This window comes from Epinephelus fuscoguttatus, linkage group LG8, assembly GCF_011397635.1.
Source record: "Epinephelus fuscoguttatus linkage group LG8, E.fuscoguttatus.final_Chr_v1".
Lineage (NCBI taxonomy): Eukaryota > Metazoa > Chordata > Actinopteri > Perciformes > Serranidae > Epinephelus > Epinephelus fuscoguttatus.
In genome coordinates this window covers 24,857,902-24,877,344 of record NC_064759.1, presented here as the reverse complement: position 1 = coordinate 24,877,344, position 19,443 = coordinate 24,857,902, and the positions used below count along the sequence as shown (strand labels likewise).

Genomic DNA, 19,443 nt, shown 5'->3' with positions numbered 1-19,443 from the left:
TGTGTTTAAGGATCATCCTGTATATATAACTTATGATGCTGTGTGTTGTGAATTGACTAAATTCACATGTCGGAAAAGTTCAGTATTTCACATATGGAAACATTTTGCTAACCCTTCCACATAAAGTCCATGTGTTACAATAAAACTTAAACAGGACACAACAGAAAAGTATTCCACTTGGAATTAAAACCCTCAGGTCTCTTACAATTTAAAGAGGGTGTTTTTTTAGTCTGACACTTATCAGTATGATGCTCAGGTAGTTACGTAAGGAACATCTATTTACAACACAGCCAACCTGTTACGAGTTATAGGACCTGGGCGTAACAACAGATTTTTATTCACCTTCAAGTGAATGATATAACGTTGAGAAGATCTTTGTCCGAAATGGAAATGTTTTGCATCACATGTAGGGTGGAGCTCTCGCCTATAGCATTTTAGAGAGCAGTAAAAGTGTAATGAGAATGACTCCCTGTTTTGTAATACGCACAGCCAATTGTAGAACTGTCAACGCCGTCACAATCCTGACAATCAAAAGTGGGATGCAGAGCTAAAGAAACAAGCATTTGTGTTCAGTACAAAAGTAACATCATAAATAAATAAGGTGTTCCCAGTTAAACAAACATGAAAGTGGCCCTTGACCGCACAGATTAACACCTGAAGAACATTTTTTTAAATGTCAAGTGCAGCTTTGTCCATCATCTTTATGTTTCTGAGCTGTCGACACATTCTAATGTTAGGTGTGGATAATGAGTAAATAAACAAGGAGAGGAAATGTGTATGAATGTGACCTCTTATGTAATATTATCCATGGACACACACACTCACAAGGACACTTCATTTCTGTTCTTCACTTCTCTGCTGGTCATTAAATATACAAGATGCTGTGTTTATTAGACCCGAAATGTGTGTCTCAAAAATAATAACACTAAAAACACTGATAAACTTTTTTAGAAGAAAAAAAGAGAGTGTGTAAGTGGACGGCTGTGGCTCAGAGGCAAAGCAGGTCGTCCACTAAATGGAAGATTGGAGGCTCGATCTCCTGCTCTTCCAGTCCGCATGTTGAAGTATCCTTGAGCAAGATACTGAACCCCAAATTGCTCCTGATGGCTGTTCTGTCGGTGTGTGAGTGTGTGTGAATGGTTACTGAGTAGCAGGTGGCACCATGTATGGTAGCCTCGGCCACCAGTGTGTGAATGTGTGTGTGAATGGGTGAATGTGACATGTACAGTAAAAGTTCTTTGAGTGGTCAGAAGACTAGAAAAGCGCTTCTGCAGTCCATTTATGCATGGCATCAGTCAATACATTTAAGAGGTAGGAAGTCAAAATATGTTTACGGAGTTGCTGCCTGCTGTCCTCTCAGCTAGGTGGTCTGCATTCTCGGAACCCATCGGCTGTATTTGGCATCTGACTTCTGGCAGACGGTGATACAGCCTCTGGGGGCAGACCCCCGATTTTTTGGCATTCCGGTTTGATTTGGGCGGAGGAGGTGAATTTCCGTTTCCGACTTCCGTTTATATGTAAGTAAATATGCTGAAACATTGCTATGGACCTGCTGGGCAAGTTTGAGCTGACGGGCATCCCTCCTGCTCCCCGTGGTGTTCACCAGATTGAGGTGACATTTGATATTGATGCCAATGGTATCATGAATGTCTCTGCTGTAGACAAGAGCACTGGCAAGGAGAACAAGATCACCATCACCAATGACAAGGGTCGTCTCAGCAAGGAGGACATTGAACGCATGGTCCAGGAAGCTGAGAAGTACAAGGCTGAAGACGATGTCCAGCGTGACAAGGTGTCTGCTAAGAACGGCCTGGAGTCGTACGCTTTCAACATGAAGTCGACTGTGGAGGATGAAAAACTTGCTGGCAAGATAAGTGAAGACGACAAGCAGAAGCGTCATTTGCAGTGACGCCAATTATGTTCCGCCTCATTAGTTCACTGCACGGACCGTTTAACCTGGCAACAACTGCAGCCAGCTCAAACGTGATTGGTCAATATCACACGGACTACAAACAGCCTACAACCGGAAACCAGGGCTCTTCCGCTCTTCTTCCAGAGGCAAGATCTCTGGCTTAGCCTACAGACTCTACATTCACTTAATGTAGAGTCAGTATATAGAGACTAGATGGACCCACTGTGATTCAAAGCTCTAGCTAACATTAGCTAAATGAATGTGAACATGTAGCCACAGCAGTGAGCCTTAAGTTATGGTTAGCTGAGGGCTAAACTTTTAGCAACATTTCATCTTCATCTCTGAAATGCTTCGCTGATAGTGAAACATGTTTTATTGTGTTTATTATCTTCCCTTTTTGGGATGCTCTGCAGTGTAGGCAATTCAATCAGGAGAGACTTGTTCTAAGAGAAAAGAATATTTATTAACATGTGCGCATAACAGGGGCGATTGCTCTGAGACAACAAGGGAGGCTGAACTTCCCCTAAAAATTTCATAGAAGAAATGGTCAAATATGCACTATTGAATTTACATTAAAATAGCAATTTACATTGCATTAAACGTGCGCTAGGATGTGTTTAACATCATGACTATGATGTTCAAACGTCAGCTGTTTATCACCAGTTTTCAAACGCGACCCCCCTGTCATACATTCTCGTGTCAGCACGGTGGACGCGGAGCCTCCAAGCATTCCTGTGAGACAGCACTGAGCAGGTTTTTTCATGCAGCAAAGCGAGACAGTCACTGGATAAATGCGATGCAATCGTCACTTCTAGGGAGGCTCAGCTTCCCCAGGACCTAATGAAGCGGTAGGCGGGAGAGGACGCTCGGTGTCTGCATGATGATTGGAGGAATTGTCTAAAAGGCTGAACCCCTTTGTGATTGACTGCGCTTTTGAAATACATACCAGCATCGTCACATTTGGAGCTCAGTCCCATGCAGATATTTGTGAGTGGAGTCTTCTGACAGAGTGCCGTCCAGAGCTCCTTATATATATATATAGCTCATTTTCAGACCCATCTGAAAATCTTTGAGGTGTGTTTTGCTGTGGTTCTATGGCATGAGTGTGGTTGAAAAACGGCTTCAATTAAATGTTCCTTTTATAAGTTACTGCCTCGCTACAATATGACAAATTTTATGATGTAAACTTAAAGTGAGCTTCTGCTGTTTGAAAGACCAGCAGCCGCCACTGGCACATAAGTATGAGAAATGTGAAAAGTCCCCATTGTGATGTCATCTATTCCAGGAGGGTGGGAAAGACATAGTAGATTAGGGTTCCCTTCCTATGGAGTCTGGAAGTTGGGGGTTGGTAATTGTGGTGAAGAGATGAGATGAAGAGGGAGCTGAGGATCTGGCTGTGAAAAGGAGTGGGCTTTAGATGAACTTGTCCTGGGCTTTGGATAAGGTGACTGGAGGTGAATGGGGTGGAGGAGTATCCCAATGATTCCACCTGAAATGACAGCTGACAGGAGCAGAGATGAGAACAGATTTAAAGTTTGGCAGCAGCAGCATGAATGGCTGAAGGAGATCGTGGCAAAGTTTGACTGGGAACACCCAAAGTCAGCTGATTGGTGGAAATGGTGGGAGTGGGATAGGGAGAGAATTGTGAATGGATATAGCATAAAGAAAGTCTTTCCAGACTGAACTTATGCCAAGTTTTATTTGTTGCCAATGCTAGAATAGCAGCCCAGTCTTCAGAAGAAAAAGTTTGTACATTTCGGCAAGTCACTAATAGCTTAAATTTGCATATTTCATATGTATCATATTAAGGTATCTAAAGTGGCATGGTGTATGAGCTGACTTTGCCATCCCATGATAATGACAATCTCTTGTCTCCGCTGCCACTCAGCTGCGGTTGGGCAACCGTAGACTTTGACTACATGACCACAAGACCATTGTAATCATCAGAAAACATTTCCTATATAAGCAGCAGACACTATCTGCCTGACTATCTGCCTGATAGTCAGTGAGTCAAGACCTCTAACAGTGGCTAAAACAACTGTAGTTTGGCAGACATGGGCATTTTCTCACATGAGTAAAAGTGTCTGAATTTCCTCAAAGACAGCATTGACATTACTCATCAGATTTCACAGCGATATCCCATGTTTGGTCACTCATAGCAACGTCTTTGCCACGGATATTTTACCCAAACTGTAAACCAGCCAATGGGGCTCTCAGAGCTCTGAGGGTGATTTACTGCGAAAAAAACAGTTTTTGTACAGTAACAGCGCCTTAATGAGTCAGGGAAAGGAGATTTTAAAAAAAAGAAAAAAAGTTGGGAGGAAAACCAAGAGTCTGACGAAGCCAAACATCACTTCCCCTCATCTGTTTTCAATTAGCCTGTCCTCCCCCACCCTGTCTGGGCCTCCATCTCTGACATCAGGAAGGAGGAACAGATTGAGCTGGCACATATGTTGAGGCTCACGTTTACAAATGGGAAGGAGAAGTATGGAGCACAAAGTGTTGTGTCACCTTCAGCACTAAACTCTTCTGGTCTCATTCCATCTGAGGAGTTCACTGTGTCTTGGAGGAAACTGTAATTTACATCTTTTGCTGTAGTAGCTCCTCCAGAGCATGTGAAAACCACCAGAGTGGTTGTGATTATGACTTAATACGTCATAATTAATACAAGATGATACATAAATAAGCACAACATTATCATTATAATGTGTATAATGTATCATTTTAGATAATAACATGTTTTTGCTCAACACAACAACATAATAAAACAACATCCTACAAGTTTGTTGTCACTTTCCTGTTTGTGTGGCTTGTGGTTGACATTACCACTTCAATATTTTCAGTGGTGTACAATGTATTATTTTTCTTTTACTCCTTTCTGTACTGAAAAAAAAAATTGGGGTTGAGATGAAAGAATGAAGTGATAAACAGAATAAGAACAGAGAACTCCTTTAGGTCATTGAATTATTTTTGGCACACAGTATTCGGACTAATGAAACTGAGGGTGTTCCCCCCATCTGCAGAGGCAGCTTTCATCTGACGACCTCAGGGTCAGCTGCAGCATGCACACTCATACTGGTGGAGCTGCTGTCATTTACTGGAACTTGCGCAAAAACACATAGCATGAAGCTGCATACCAGCGGACACCAATCAGAGCCCACAACTTCTCCCAAACTTTTTGAAGTCACTGTCTGGAGCAATCTGTGACGAAAATGTCACACTGTTTTCGTGCCTAAACCGTAGTTCCCCCCATGGGATCGTCAGAGTCATTTTTTATGCCGGAATGTCACAACAATGAGCTTAATTTCCCAAAAATTGTTCGCCTGGGTCCAAACCTTTGAATCCACCAAACCCCACTGAGTTTAAGTTGACGGATTAGTCTGGAATTGTGGCATGAAACAGCAGTTTCTCATTTAAAATTAAGAAAACGACCAAAAAGTGCCTCAGGGGGACTAATGATAGCCAATCAGCGCCATGGGCAAGACTAACACTGTTGTGAAATTGTTGTCAAGTGTTGAGTAATTGAGTAATAACAACAATGGCAGCATTATATCCTCCTGACACCCTGAGCAGTCATATGAGGACATCACATTTTGGGTTTACTTGACCTTATACTTATACTTATTCTACTTAACCTAGACCTGTTGTCCTCCTTCATGGACACTTTCTTGTACCATCTAGTGGTAGTAAAAAACACAATTCACTAATCCATATAGAAACAAGAAGATGGTAGCCATCTCTGCCAGGTCAGTCTGCTGCTGCAGCCGATCCCAACACAAAAGTGGACAAGGTCCAAAAGGTGATAAAATTTTATGGTTGAATGTGTTTATTTATGATTAATAATGTTCTTAGTTTTATGTGGCAACAAATTGTTTCTGTTATATTATTGTTTGGGCTTTTCTTGCCTTTAATGATAGGACAACATAGCGTGAAGTTGGGGAGAGAGAGAGGGAACGAGACGCAGCAAAGGGCCACACGCCGGAACCAAACGCGCGGCCACTGCAGCAAGGACTGAGCCTTTGCACACGGGGCGCCCGCTCCATCCACTAAGCCACCAACACCCTGATCTGGCAACAAATTTGACCAATATTAGCAACAGTAACAAGCTAAGATACTGCTATTTATTAAGTACTCGTTTCAAGACATTAGGACTTAGTTATCATTGACAGTGTTCAGTTTTTTATATTTAAGGGATGTTGCTGATCCCAAATACCTAGAAGAAATGAAAAAAAGCATGCCAAACAAAACTTTGGGTCTCAGGAGGATAGACAAGATAAATACCGCTACAGAGGCCGTTCTAAATCGGCACGTCTTCTCAAGATCGTCCGACAATATAATTTGTTTTTACTTCCATAGCTGCACATTGCTGTGGACTTAAAATGACGTTAGATTTAGGCAGATTTGGTTTGTAGTGAATGGCTAAGGAAAATCAAATATCCCTCCCCCACGGAAACCAGTTAAAGTGAATGTCAGACTGAAGATGGAAATGGGATGTAACGAGCTGACAGTTCTGTCTGGTTTCAGGCAAATAAAATGTGTCAGCGCCTGAAATATTTTATGAAATTAAGATTAGGGAAAAAACGATTAAGTTCGCCACCCTTTGGGAATTTGTGAATTCATTGCACTGATGCGATATTACCTAAACCTCTGGCACTGTCTGATAAACAGAGAGATGTCCTCATGCCACTCAGGATAATAAGAATGCAGAGGACAGAATGGGGCAGTTTTTTCCACATTACTTGGTTTTAAACAAACCCAGATCATTTCTGCCTGAGATACAGCACTTGATAAATGCACCTGAGGAAGATAATCACACATATTCGCCAACTCAATTTTTGACATGATAACGGCTTTTTTAACAGCCTATTTACAGTGTCCGAATGTGTTTTCAAATTATTACAAATTCAAACTTAACAAGCAAATACTTTGCCATGATTGCTTCCTAGTATTGTGATGCTTGTACAGTACAAAGTGATGGCCAAAGAAAAGGAATGACACCTTCCACACACACATCTCTGAAAGAAAGGAGCGATTAATGGCTCTGTCAACAGTGCGATCTGCTGAAGGAGCTTTTCTGACGTAGACCTTAATAATGTTTTTAACCTCACAGGCACTCCTCTCTGTTTGCTATCACCCATTATGAAATTGATTGATTTTGAGTTGGGGTCCAAAGAAGCGAAAACATGTTCAAGGCTTTAGACGCACCATACAGGAAAGGGATGGTCTTCAAATCTAGACTCAAACAAAAAAACAAACAAACAAAAAAACATACAATTTCACATCTTTGGAGTTTACATTTCCTGCCATAACGCTTGTGACAATGCATCATTGGTTGCCTTAGCAACTGAGCAGCCCAGTGGAAAAAATACAAGCAATCTGCCCATTAAATGACAAGTTCAGCGTTGAGTCACGTCTGACTATATTTAGATGCTCCACAAGTGCTTTATAAGACTCGCAGATCCCAGTCAGTCCTCACATTGTGTCTTCTCCACCAGCAAGACATCGTTCACTGAAGGAGAATTACAGCAGGTTTTTTAAACTCTTAGCAGATCTTGTTATTGAGCTGTTTTATACACAGATTCTTACAATGACAAACTCTTCATATAGTTTGCATTCAGGAAATACTGTTATACCACTTTACTGAGTTACAGAATATAGTGGAGCAGATGTGGAAGTGAAAGGGAAAGGAAAAATTCACATTCAAATAGTTTTGAATGTTATGTTAAAAGCCTCTAAAATGTTTTGTTATGTGGTGTTTTATTCAAATATTTAGAGACGAATAACATATTAAATTCAGCTTTTTCATTCTCAAATGTTTTTGTTGGAAACGTGATTGACAATGACATTATTGCTGCATAATGAGTTAATAACTGATGTCTGTACCAACCTCCAAAGTGAAATAATGAAAGGACACACAAAAACAAACATCCAAACATTATGGCTTCATGTGTTAACAGTAATGTGTTTAGTGATTATATTGTTGGTATGCCAACAAGGCCTATATGGTGGAACCTTAAACACACACTAATACCTTTTAGTATAGTATAGTATGAAGTATATGGTATAATATTATAGTATAAGTATTCGTGTGATTATCATTTGCGTTACCTATCACAGATGCTAAAGTCAACTGTTTTACCTTTAATCCACAGTAGCTTGTGATTCAGACTTCAGTCAAGACAAGAATTTGAAGGTTAACTTACAAAATGAGTTAAAAAGAGAAATGCCATCCTCAGTAACTCTAGAGTCAGTCTGTGTTGTGTAATGTATATTGTCATGTGTGTATGTGCAGTGATGTTTCTTTGATTGTTTGTGTGTTTATAAAAAAAAAAATATGGCATTACAGTTGATTCAAGAGCACATGACTTACTGTGAAAAAAGACAATATTTTGGATCAAGGTAATAGCTACCATTGATGTTGTCCGTGTTACTGCAGCCACTTGCATCTTTTAATTGACTTTGTTTTCAATCATGCTGCATCAAAAATTGTCCAAATTACACAGCACCTCATCCTATAGTTGTTAGGGTATTTCAGTGTGGACCAGGGATGGGATGATATACAATTTTATTGTCGATTGTGATACAAACAGCACTCACGGGGGTTGAGCATAGTGGATTTCCATCACCAAGATAATCATGAATAGCTGCACCTAAAGAGACTGCTGGGCAACTAACAGGAAAGGAACAAGACAGGTACGCACCAACAACCGGGTCTCATTCCGAGGTCATCGAATACCAGTGCTTGGGCAGTGACTTCTGCGTCAGACACCAACGAAAATAGCCAACCTTTTTTCATCTGCATGAGACGCCCTTGGGTGCCATCGGTGTCAGGGGGAAATGCGGCCAGGGAACAATGTAAATTAAGGGGTAAAAAAGTCCAAGTGGGGCAGGTGGGAAGGCTGGATGGGTCCAACAATAATGGACTTTCACCCAGGAGGCTGGTGTTCACTTTCCATATGAATAGTAAAGCCAATCTTTGTGACATTTTTTTTTTAAACGTAACCACGTGTATGTGTTGGCTAACAGATTCATGCAGGCTACCTTGCAAGTCAAATGTCAAAGTGGAAAGTGATACGTGATGAGGTCAAGGTGAGAATGTGTTGGCACCAACCTCAAACAACGCAAAGATCTTAATCAAGCTTTGGGATGTTTCATATTGAAAGTACTTTGCAATTACTGCAAAGCCTGGTTTTCTAAGACTGTTTGAGTTTGTTTCACTAAAAAAGATGTGTGTTCTATCCGTGATGCAATAAAATATTTGTTTCTTAACAGAATGTAAGGTAAAGTGATTCCAGTATGTTTCAGTTTTAAGCATATTCTGATCATTATCATGATATTATCATTTATTGTTATTATCTTGGCCAGGATAATCAGGGCATATTTTCACATTGTCTGCTGCCTGGTCTGGACCTGGATTCATGACTTCAGATACGGCCCTGGCTGGGATTGTTCATTATGTGAATTCTTCATTCCTGCAGTGGTAATCTTTGATGATGTGTGTTATCTCTCTATCAGCCATGAGCCCCTTTTGTACTCAGGATGGGTACTGCTGTGCTGTCCAGCAGAAGGCAGTTACTGCACTGGTGTGGGGTGTTGCCCTCTTGAGCAGACTGTGCCTGAGTCATCTGACATCTCCGTCTTGTACCTGGAACCACCAACCGCAGTTACAGTCTGTTGCCTTGCAGTTATCAGAATGAAACAGGAGGTTCTTAGCAACTATGTAATTATTAAGAAGGTAAAACACTCTGTAGCAGAGAGTCCTTCAGTAACATGACTGTGTGCCACAGTCTGTCTAATGTAGTGGGTGTTAGAGGGCACAAGCTTTACTATCATTCATTTGGTTTCACTCTAAGTGAAATTACTCTGCAGCTTAATGTGTACAATTAAACACTACCAACAGTGTGAGCAATGTGGGTCATCATCATGCTAATGCAGTCATCTGGAAAGTGAAATAGGATCTAATTTATATACTTTACTGCACAAATCTCTACTGAATGATTTGATCATTTTGACCTGATAATAAGTGAGATTAGCACAGCTTGGTTTTATCAGTATGCACTTTCTCAGCATGTTATCTATGTGAGGCTGTAATTACAGGTGGGGAAGCTGCCAGGTGATGTTTCAGTGAAAAATTGTTTACTCAAAAACATAAAGCAGTGACCAAAATTCGGTGTACAATCAGCCAGGGCTTATTCACACTGAATCAGGAATACATTGCAGGCTGATAATCAAAACATAAACAAGTACGAAATTGAGTTAATGAGTTACTCTGATAATCATTTTCAAAATGACTCGCAAGAAACAGATTTAAAAAGAAAGGTCACAAAAGAAAAAGCAGAGTTTTAGATATTCTCAAGCTTCAACACACTGTATACTGTGTGTCCTGTAATGCAACTATCTTGCATCCCTTCATTAGAGCTTTCTTGCCTGGTGTAAGTCCGCTTCTTTCAAGCTCCAAACTCAGATGATATCAACTGGGTTATTTTCTCAGACTGACAAAACTCTTCATGAGTCAAAAAAGACACTGACAACCAGCCCAGTCGCCAGAAGAAAATGATAGCATTGTACATTTCTGCGAACCATGACTATGTTTAATTTGCACATTGTATCACATCAACATTTCTAAAGGGATGTAGTGTTTGATCTGACTTTGTCACTGTGAGGTGGAGGGGCGGATGGATGACCTGGGTGAGATCTTGCCAAGCTGCAGACCAATGTTTGAGACCAAAACAAACAACCAAACTAGTTGTGATTTAGCGAGTCATTGCTGTGTTTCCAGTGGCTTTCTAGGCACCAAACAGGGTGTTTTGTAGCAACCTATTGCTGTGCTTCCAACAGGGAAACTACCACAAAACACAGTTGTTATTTTAGTGGAAAAACATTGCTTTTCCTGTTGAGATAGTGGCATGAAAAATGATTGTTTTTTACAGATTGCTGCCACTCCAGCAGGGATTTTGGCCCCAACACTGGGCATTTAAAGCCAGAGCATGATCTTTTTCTAACCATCGCCATGCTGGATTGCCCCTTTAATAAGTGATTATTAAATGTTAAAGGAATGTATACATGTGTATTTCCCCCTGTGCTTCAAATTCTTGTGTTAAATTAATAAATCATATTTTGGTGTATCTACCTCTAATTGGCATGTTGAATGTTTTCACTCCTTCAGACTTAATATTTTCTTCACTGGTGTAACTTAAGGACAGAGAGAGGAGCTACATACAGAACGTTCTGCGCACGTACCTCCCCTCTCACTGCTGCCAGCATCCCCACAGTAATCACTTCAATTAAAACAAAAAACATCTGTTTGTATCACAAAATATTCACCATGAAACAACATTTCATCCTCCACAGACCGCCGACTGTCTGGTATGTCAGATTGTTGTTGATGGAGATGGGTTTTATTTTTTTAAGTTGTAAATTTTAGTGTATTTTCCTCCTGGTATCCACCTCTCTGCATTCATAGCAACCAGTTTGTTTTGACACCCAGTAGTGGCAAGGGGTGGATGTGTCGTGTAAAAAAAACTTATTTTTCCAATTGGTGGAAGAAAAAGGGGGGGAAATATATTTATTTATGTAATCAATAATTTAATTATGATTAATCCGATAACACTTCAGACTGTAGGTGTGGGTGACAAAGAGGGTTTCATATGCACTTGAACATGTGATCTTGTGAGTGCACTTGCACCCTTGTGCCTGTGCACTTTTGTGTTTAGAGAGACTGGAGTGGAAGTCACATTGACCTGAAGCACCCAGGTGTAGCCTGCCGCTCCTTTTCTGAAGGAGAAACAAAGTATACAATCGTTAAAAGACGTAATTGTTGCTTTTTTGGGTCACTTCAGAAAAAAACAATCATCATCAAAGGTCCGGAGTGTGGAGGTGTTCTCGGGTCATGCTGCTCGGAGTACAAAAGAGTAAAGAGAATCTGTTGTGTAATGCTCAATGACTTTCAATCTGACTGACATTCACTGTTGACCAGTCCACAATGGCTGACTATGACATCAGAGGGTTTTGGGCGAGGCGTTCGGCTTTGAGGGCCCACTCTTAACAATCAATATGTTGGCAAATATACAGTATGACTGCAGTGTCACATTCTCTTTAAAAATAAAAAAAACTGTTTTGCAATACAAGCACTTCCCCTTTGTCATGTATGATTCAGATTTGTTTGGGCAGATCTTGTCTTTGGTTTTGGCAACCAAATATACTCTGAGCCATGGTGCCAACGTGACTAAATGTAACAGCAAAGTTCAATGCAGATTCATGCTATATATACTCACATAGGCAGATGTCCTCTTCCTCTGGTGTTGTCTGGCATGAGATTTAGTGCATGTTGCTGCCTCCCTGTGGTCAACTGAGGTCTTGACTGTGTTGGCCTGCTGTATCCTTTCACGCAGGCCAGAGGAACAAAGGCTATATCAGTCCATCAACCAGCACTGTCCATCCAGGTGTCTCCTAGCTGTAATAAGGCCATATTTCTTACACAGGTCAGTGTTACCCCATCTTCCAATTTCAGTACAGCTCAGCTTCCTGTCCTGTTTGCTTCTTCACACAAGAGACCAATGGAACCTAATCATCATCATCATCATCATCATTGTTATTGTCTCACAAGAACAGTTCACTTTAGGTATATAACTGCCACACCATCAGTGTTGGTAGTGATGGATAAAAGTATGAACATGTCAACTTGTGTTATGTTGTTAAAACTAAAGCACATTTGCCTTGTGGGAAATTTATATTTGATGGTAACTGGACATTTTCCCATCTGTCATGACTAAACTAAAAACAGCATTGCACCAGAACTTATTTCTTTAACTTTTCTTTTGACACATCCGGTGGCAGAAGTATTTAGACCCTTTAGTAAAAGGAGCAGTGTAGTGACACCTGGTGGTGAGGACTGCAAACTGCAACAAACTGAAACTCAAAAGCTGTTGTGCTCACTGAAGGGTGACTAGCCCAGAATCTGCTTATGTGTGCTCAGTTTTTTTTCCCTCTAACAAATTAAGATCCAGATGTTCGGTAGGTTGTACTGGGGGCCATATTATCTGCAGAGGTCTCCTCCTCTTCAAAACAAATGGACTTGGTGATTTAAACTGCTACAAACACTGAATGAAGCAGTTTCATGTTAAATATCAGTGTTTTTCTGACGCTGCTCGTCATGGAAGGGCTGCTATCGACATGAAAATGCGAATGGCCCTATCTAGAGCCAGTGTTTGGGTTGACCATTCTCGGCCACTGTAATAACATGGCAGTGCATATAGCTGACTTTGTGGACAAGGACCTGCTCCCTATGTAGATATAAGCAGCCCATACTAAGGTAATTTTTATTGTCAGGTGACTATACACTAAATAAAACACACCAGTTCTGCCAATGTATCTCTGCAAATCCTACAGTTGACCTTTAAGTCCTACATTAAAAATTTTACATCAGTGAAAGTGCAGAAGCATAACAAGCTAATAGTCACAACATATTAAAAGTGAAAGTATTCACTATGTAGAACAATATCTTTCAGAGTGTTAGATATATTCAGATTATTGCTATGTTTATTTCTATTTCTTATTTTTTATGTCTTTAAAACATTTCATACATCAAATTCTACTGTAGCTGATTGATGTGGAGCTAATTTTAACTAATTATAACACACTGTTGGCAGTTTTATAACAAAGATTTTAAAGGTTCTTCATGTTTTTGTCAAATCTAAATATGAAAAGTAACTACAGCTGACAGATTAAAGTAGAGGAGTAAAAAGTACAATATTTCCATTGCTCAGGTAACTTGAAATTGTCCTTACATTAAGCACAGTAAGTGAGTAAACCTAGTTAGTTACTCTCCATCACTGCCAGACACAGATGAGAATACATGTAGTTGTTTGAGTCAGCAGTTCACCACAGATAGAGATGTGCATCCTGCCCTCTAGTGGCAGAAGAAGCCACACACACTTTCTATAAGCAATGACGTAACGCTCTTCAGAAGACCAGTGGACTGATGAAATTTATTACACTTTATGTATCTATCCAACTCTCAGGATACTGAATCTCCATCTCCATCTGCTTGTTCAGCATGGCATGTTTGCTCTGGGTTTGATGACCAGTACAGAGCCCTGCAACAGATACAGACACAGTGGGATATAAGATAAAAACCAATATGTGCCTCAGCTAGGAGCATCTTGACTTCTCAGGAAAAGGTGTGACTTTTATAAGTTATTTTGTTGCTTGTGCCTCACACGGTACAAATAATAGATCTGATTTACCCCAGGGAGAGGAACAGCAGCAGAAGCAAAGCAGTTAAACAGGCGGCGAGAAGCAGTGGCGAGGGGAGGAGGAGGAGGGAGTCAGGGGGACCACCAGGCGCAGGGAGTAACCGCCCTCCTGGGAGCAGAGACAGGTCAAATATCTCCTGCAGCTCTGTGTGGCCTGCCACAACCTGGGGGGTCACTGAGGGAGAGAGATGGCGAGGAAGAGTACAGGGGAGAATCTCAACTCAACGTTAAGGACTAAAAGTAATAGATAGTGGTAGAGGAACAGAGGGAGTGGCAAATATTAACACTGTTTCTGGGGTTAAAAATATGACTTGTAATAGTGTCCCATGATATTTTAGCACTAATACATTTGAGATATCTTTTTTTTTATACGTTGCTATTAATTTGAAACATTAATTAAGCCATTAGTGGGTTTATAACCCCCAGTTCAACAGCTGTAGGTGTAATAATGATAACTTTCACCATAAAGAGAAAATACGAGATAATAGCAGGCAAAGTAAAAGTGTGTCTTCATAAGAACAAGTCTAATAAGAATTTACATTAATAGTTAATCAGGGAGTGCAGGAAAGATACACATGTAGGCTACTTATATAGTACATAATACTTACGCACACATGCTTAGCTGTATGAATATGCATATCCATTAAATACACATCCACTCATTTACATACATCTGCACAGATCCATGTCATTGATGGCCTCCATGATTTCAGTTAGCACAGACATTTTGCCCATTTTATTGCATTAACTGTCAATATTTCCTCTTATTTGAAGAGGGATTTTTATTTTCTGCTTTTAATATGCTCTTTCCCTGTGAATTTACTTGGGCTTCCTCTTTCCCCCTGAAGTTATTCACAATATTTAGTAAATATTTGTCAACTGTTGAATTTACCTCATGAGGCACAGCATTATTTAAGGTAAACTAAACATTTTATTTCAGCATCCCAATATGATTTTAGCATTATATATAAAGCATATGTATGAAACTTGACGTGGTTAGCATCGTCGCCTCACAGCAAGAGGGTTTCTGGTTAAAACCCAGGGTGGGGCGTTTGAAACCTGGGGTGGATGCATGCTCTCCCTGTGTTCTCCCGGTACTCCAGCTTCCTCCCACAGTCCAAAGACATGCAGGTTAACTGGTGACTCTAAATTGACCGTAGGTGTGAATGTGAGTGTGAATGGTTGTCTGTCTCTATGTGTCAGCCCTGTGATAGTCTGGCGACCTGTCCCTCCATACCAGGATGAGCAGTTATGGGAAATGAATGAATCAGTGTATGAAACTTGCATATGTGAAGGCAAACCCTGTCTGGTACGTTCATTTCAGTTACTAAAATACTGCATGTGTATCTTCTAAGTGTTTTATTTACTCAAGTGTGAAGGAGTTGTTCTGCTCTGTTTCAAGTGACCTCCCATTGATCGGTGTCAATCACACACAATTCTTCCTCCCAAAAGAGGCCTGTCTTGTTACCTGTGAGATAGTAGTATAGCCTGACAATGGAGCGTTGGCCTGAGTAGATCTCACACTGGTATGTGCCCTGATGCTGCGAGCTGGTTGAAGGGATGGAATAGAGCCTGTCCACCCCCGCAGTCACTTCTTTAAACTGATCCACCTGCTGGGTCTTCACCTGTACAGGAGAAAATCCTTACAAATGCTGTTGGAAGGACTCATTCATGTTTATCTGCACATACACAGGGAACAGTTTAACATTTTAAGAAATAGGTTTAATCACTTCCTTGCTTAAAGTTAGATGAGAAGATAGAAACCACTTTAATATCTGTGTGTTAAATATGAAGCTACAGCCGGTTATCTTAGCTTAGCATAAAGACTGAAAATGAAGGGAAACAGGTAGCATGACTTTGACCAAAGGTAACGAAATTCCCTACCGGCAATTCTAAAGCTCACTAATTACCATGCTTTGTTTTTACCCCAAACAAAAACCAATGAGTAATTTATGAATTTATGGGCAGTTCCTGTCATATGTCTTGGTGCAGTGACCAGTATTAGCAGTCTTAGCAACCCTAACAGTGACAGCAAGATTGCAGGAAATCACTGCACTCAGCCAAGAAATAGTCCCTCACTATTCCTCACATAAAACCCAATATTTTATTTTCAATTCGTACAAACTTTTGTACAAATTAAACAAATGAGATATAATGTGTTAATTACTGAGTTTTAAAGGTGATGAAGTAACTTGCTCCCTAAGCGACCTCTCGACTCGCCTGCCCTGGGTCTATTTCTCTGCAGCCCTCTCTCATGTAGTATGTAATTAGTATGTAGTATGTAATATCGACAATGAAGGGAGCCTTTAGCGTCTTTAAGAGACCCACTGGGATTTCAAGTTACTCCAGGGTAAACCCATCCACAGCAATACTTGACGCTGAGAGCAACTAGAATAATGAGTGAGAAAGTCTGCATAGGGCATGTGGGAGATGAGGTCAGACTTTCAGCCAGGAGACCACAGTTCTTGTCCAGTGTGACACCAAAAGCCAGTGTCGTTTTAAAGTAACACTGGACAATTTATCTTTTGTTGCCTAAACCTAGCCACGACTGTTCCACAACATTAACTATGTTACAATGTGTTTCAGCCGTGTGGTCTGCACGTAGCTATGAGACGCAGAGAGGCATGGCAATTTGTTAGTAACCTACAACCTGGGATGATGGTGTGTTGTTCTCTGCTACCACTTATCGAGTAGGTAGGGACAGAATTTATATACTGCTCGGTCACACAGTTGGCTCGCTATGACAGCTCACATAAAAAAGTAACAAGTTATTTTAGCACAGTGGCTAGCTAGCCTGTTTACCGGTGCACTATTTTATGATACATGACTAATTAAGCACTGTACAATGATTTGCATCCAACGCTTTGCACTGAAAGAAGGTGTCAGGGAGCCATGAATAAACCTACACCATATTTGGCAGGTGGAACTGCATAAAAACTCTGTTACATTATGCTCAGCTAACTGTGTCCTGGCTCTAGCTTCATATTTAACAGAAAACCATGAGAAGGGCATAAATATTCTCATCTAACTCTTGGGAAGACAGCCAATATGCCTATATACATATCTCCCAAGATGTTGAACTATTCCTTAAAAGGTAACTGCAGTGACCCTGAATAGTTCACCATATGCGAAGCGTACCTCTTCTGCAAACCTCCAGATCACCTCAATATCCTCTGGTAAGTCAAACGGCACTTGGCACCACATTCGGCTCCTGCTGTTCTCCATTGCTTTAATTTCTTTAACTGACACAAACATATAGCCACCCACACGCACACAGGGAGACACACATGCACACACACACACACACAGATAACATTCACAGGGGGGCAGCTCTTGCAGTCTGAGCCCTCCTTAATGATAATACTTAAGCCCGGTCTCTGAGGAGTGGAGTAAAAGTGATGATATGCTAAACAGTGGCTGTGCTGTACAGGGTTGATACGAATACCATCGTGTGTGGGAGTCAACTGTCACCTTGCATAAAGAAGCCAAGGACTTAAAGAGTACCTTGGGGGCTCTGTGCAAAAGATATAATGTGTGGAAATAAAACCTCGCCTCGGTCTCTTTCTCAAATCTCGACTTTCTGCTAAGAGCATTTCAAGGATCAAAAACGGAGCATTTCAAGGATCAAGAGTGGATGCTTATGAGGGTGAGAATATAGTTATGTAAGGATGTGTCAAGTCTGGATTAGTACATCTCTTTTTCCCCTATTTGAAAATTGTGATGTAACAGTACCACTAATCCAATATGTTGGATTATTAATACTCACCTGGACAGTCGAGAGGAAATTCGCAGGAGTCATACTGGCAGGTAATACAGTTGAATGCTTCATCTGCACTCTGAAAACCTGATGGGTGCATGAGACAAGTACTGATGCAAGGTATTCAATCTCTAATGACAGAAATAATGATACTGAAGAGAAGAAAACGAAAACTAACCACATGGACCGAAGCATCCAGACACTGAAAACAAAGATAGATAAATTTAATTTTGATCAGATGGGTTGATTCACTGGTGAAATCCAGACGTCTATTCAACCTGACAGCCTCCCTTATTCTCCACAGTATTTGAAAGGCTGCAATAACCTAACTAGCTTATTACAGCGGGAGTGCAGAGATCAGAGGGAGCTGTAATGACCTAATATGGGCCTTACCACAGATGAAAAGATGAAGGAAAAGGGGGAAGAGACTATGTCTCACCTCTAGGCAGTTTGGAGGCAGCTGCGATGAAATTGTCTGCTGCTGTCTGCAACCTTTCCTCATACACTGTGTCTGACGGACGGAGAGGAGGAGGAGGAGGAGGAGGAGGAGAGACAGAGATATTTTGGCTCAATGCATCCTGGTGAATTGTGTGCTTTAGGGCATCATTTTGAAATCTCTCATTTCTAACTCTCTCTGTCTCTGACCTCACTTAAGAATTCTGATGCACTAAAGACTCCTTCACTTGTGCAGTTGTGTGTCTGTCTGAGCAGGTGTTCGTACCGTTATTCAGCTTTTCGTCGAACTCCTGCACCATGGGCTGGATCTCTGCATCCAGAAGTTCTTTCAGTTGTTTGTCGTAGCCTTTACCTGCAAGAGGGACACATTTCATACAATTATAAACCAACTTTCTCTCTGCATATGCTGTCACTTACTGTTACTTGTTACTATTGTTTGCCTTGAAGACAAATGATAAAACATTACAAAATAATATCAGCAAGATCATTTTACACACCCACTCTGCCAGCCTCAATTACTCTCGCATGGTTGTTGAATATGCGGTCCAGCATTCTGAAGCAGGCGTCAACATTTCTAACATTGTGCTCCTTCAAAACGTGACCCCAACACAGGCGAAGACTGTCTTGCACATCAACGAAGCACTGATAGCAGCTTTGAGAGGTCCCAAACAGCAAGCTAACACACACGAGACACAAAGCAGATGTGCACATTTTGCAGCCTGCGCATCAAACTCAAACAAAGGTTTCTGTGTGAACTGTTTTTGTTCGAATCTCTGGGCTCCTAGTGACCACACTGTGGGAATTCCAAGGTTTTATATATTCCAGGGGAAGCTTGAAAATCAAACACTTGAGTATGAATTTTATGTGCATATCCTACATTAAATTGAAAGTAGGGTTTTAAAAGAACGACCTAGTAGTACCTACACGTTTCCTCAACATGCTTGGGTTTGAGAGGAGAGCGTCACAGACTCCCCTCTATACTTCCCTCCATTCTATTGTCTCTAGTCCCCATTTCCTGCTGCCTCAATGCACCAGTTTTACTGCAGAGCACAGAGATGGAGCGA

The 19,443-nt window shown here is 41.0% G+C and overlaps 2 protein-coding genes across 2 annotated transcripts; one reads left to right on the top strand and one right to left on the bottom strand.

Moving 5' to 3' along the window:
• Positions 1–1,543: 1,543 nt before the first annotated feature.
• Positions 1,544–1,909, top strand: LOC125893481 (heat shock cognate 71 kDa protein-like). Its single transcript, XM_049584187.1, has one exon. The coding sequence runs from the start codon at positions 1,544–1,546 to the stop codon at positions 1,907–1,909; it is 366 nt and encodes a 121-aa protein (XP_049440144.1).
• Positions 1,910–13,928: 12,019 nt separating this feature from the next.
• On the bottom strand, positions 13,929–19,090 carry spaca6 (sperm acrosome associated 6). The gene is made up of 9 exons (XM_049584186.1): positions 18,877–19,090; positions 18,645–18,731; positions 18,353–18,434; positions 18,102–18,125; positions 17,933–18,033; positions 17,305–17,408; positions 15,635–15,791; positions 14,158–14,341; positions 13,929–14,007 (listed from the first exon to the last, which is right to left on the bottom strand). Exons 1-9 carry the CDS (start codon positions 19,088–19,090, stop codon positions 13,929–13,931), a joined length of 1,032 nt encoding a protein of 343 aa, XP_049440143.1.
• Between the last annotated feature and the right edge of the window lie 353 nt (positions 19,091–19,443).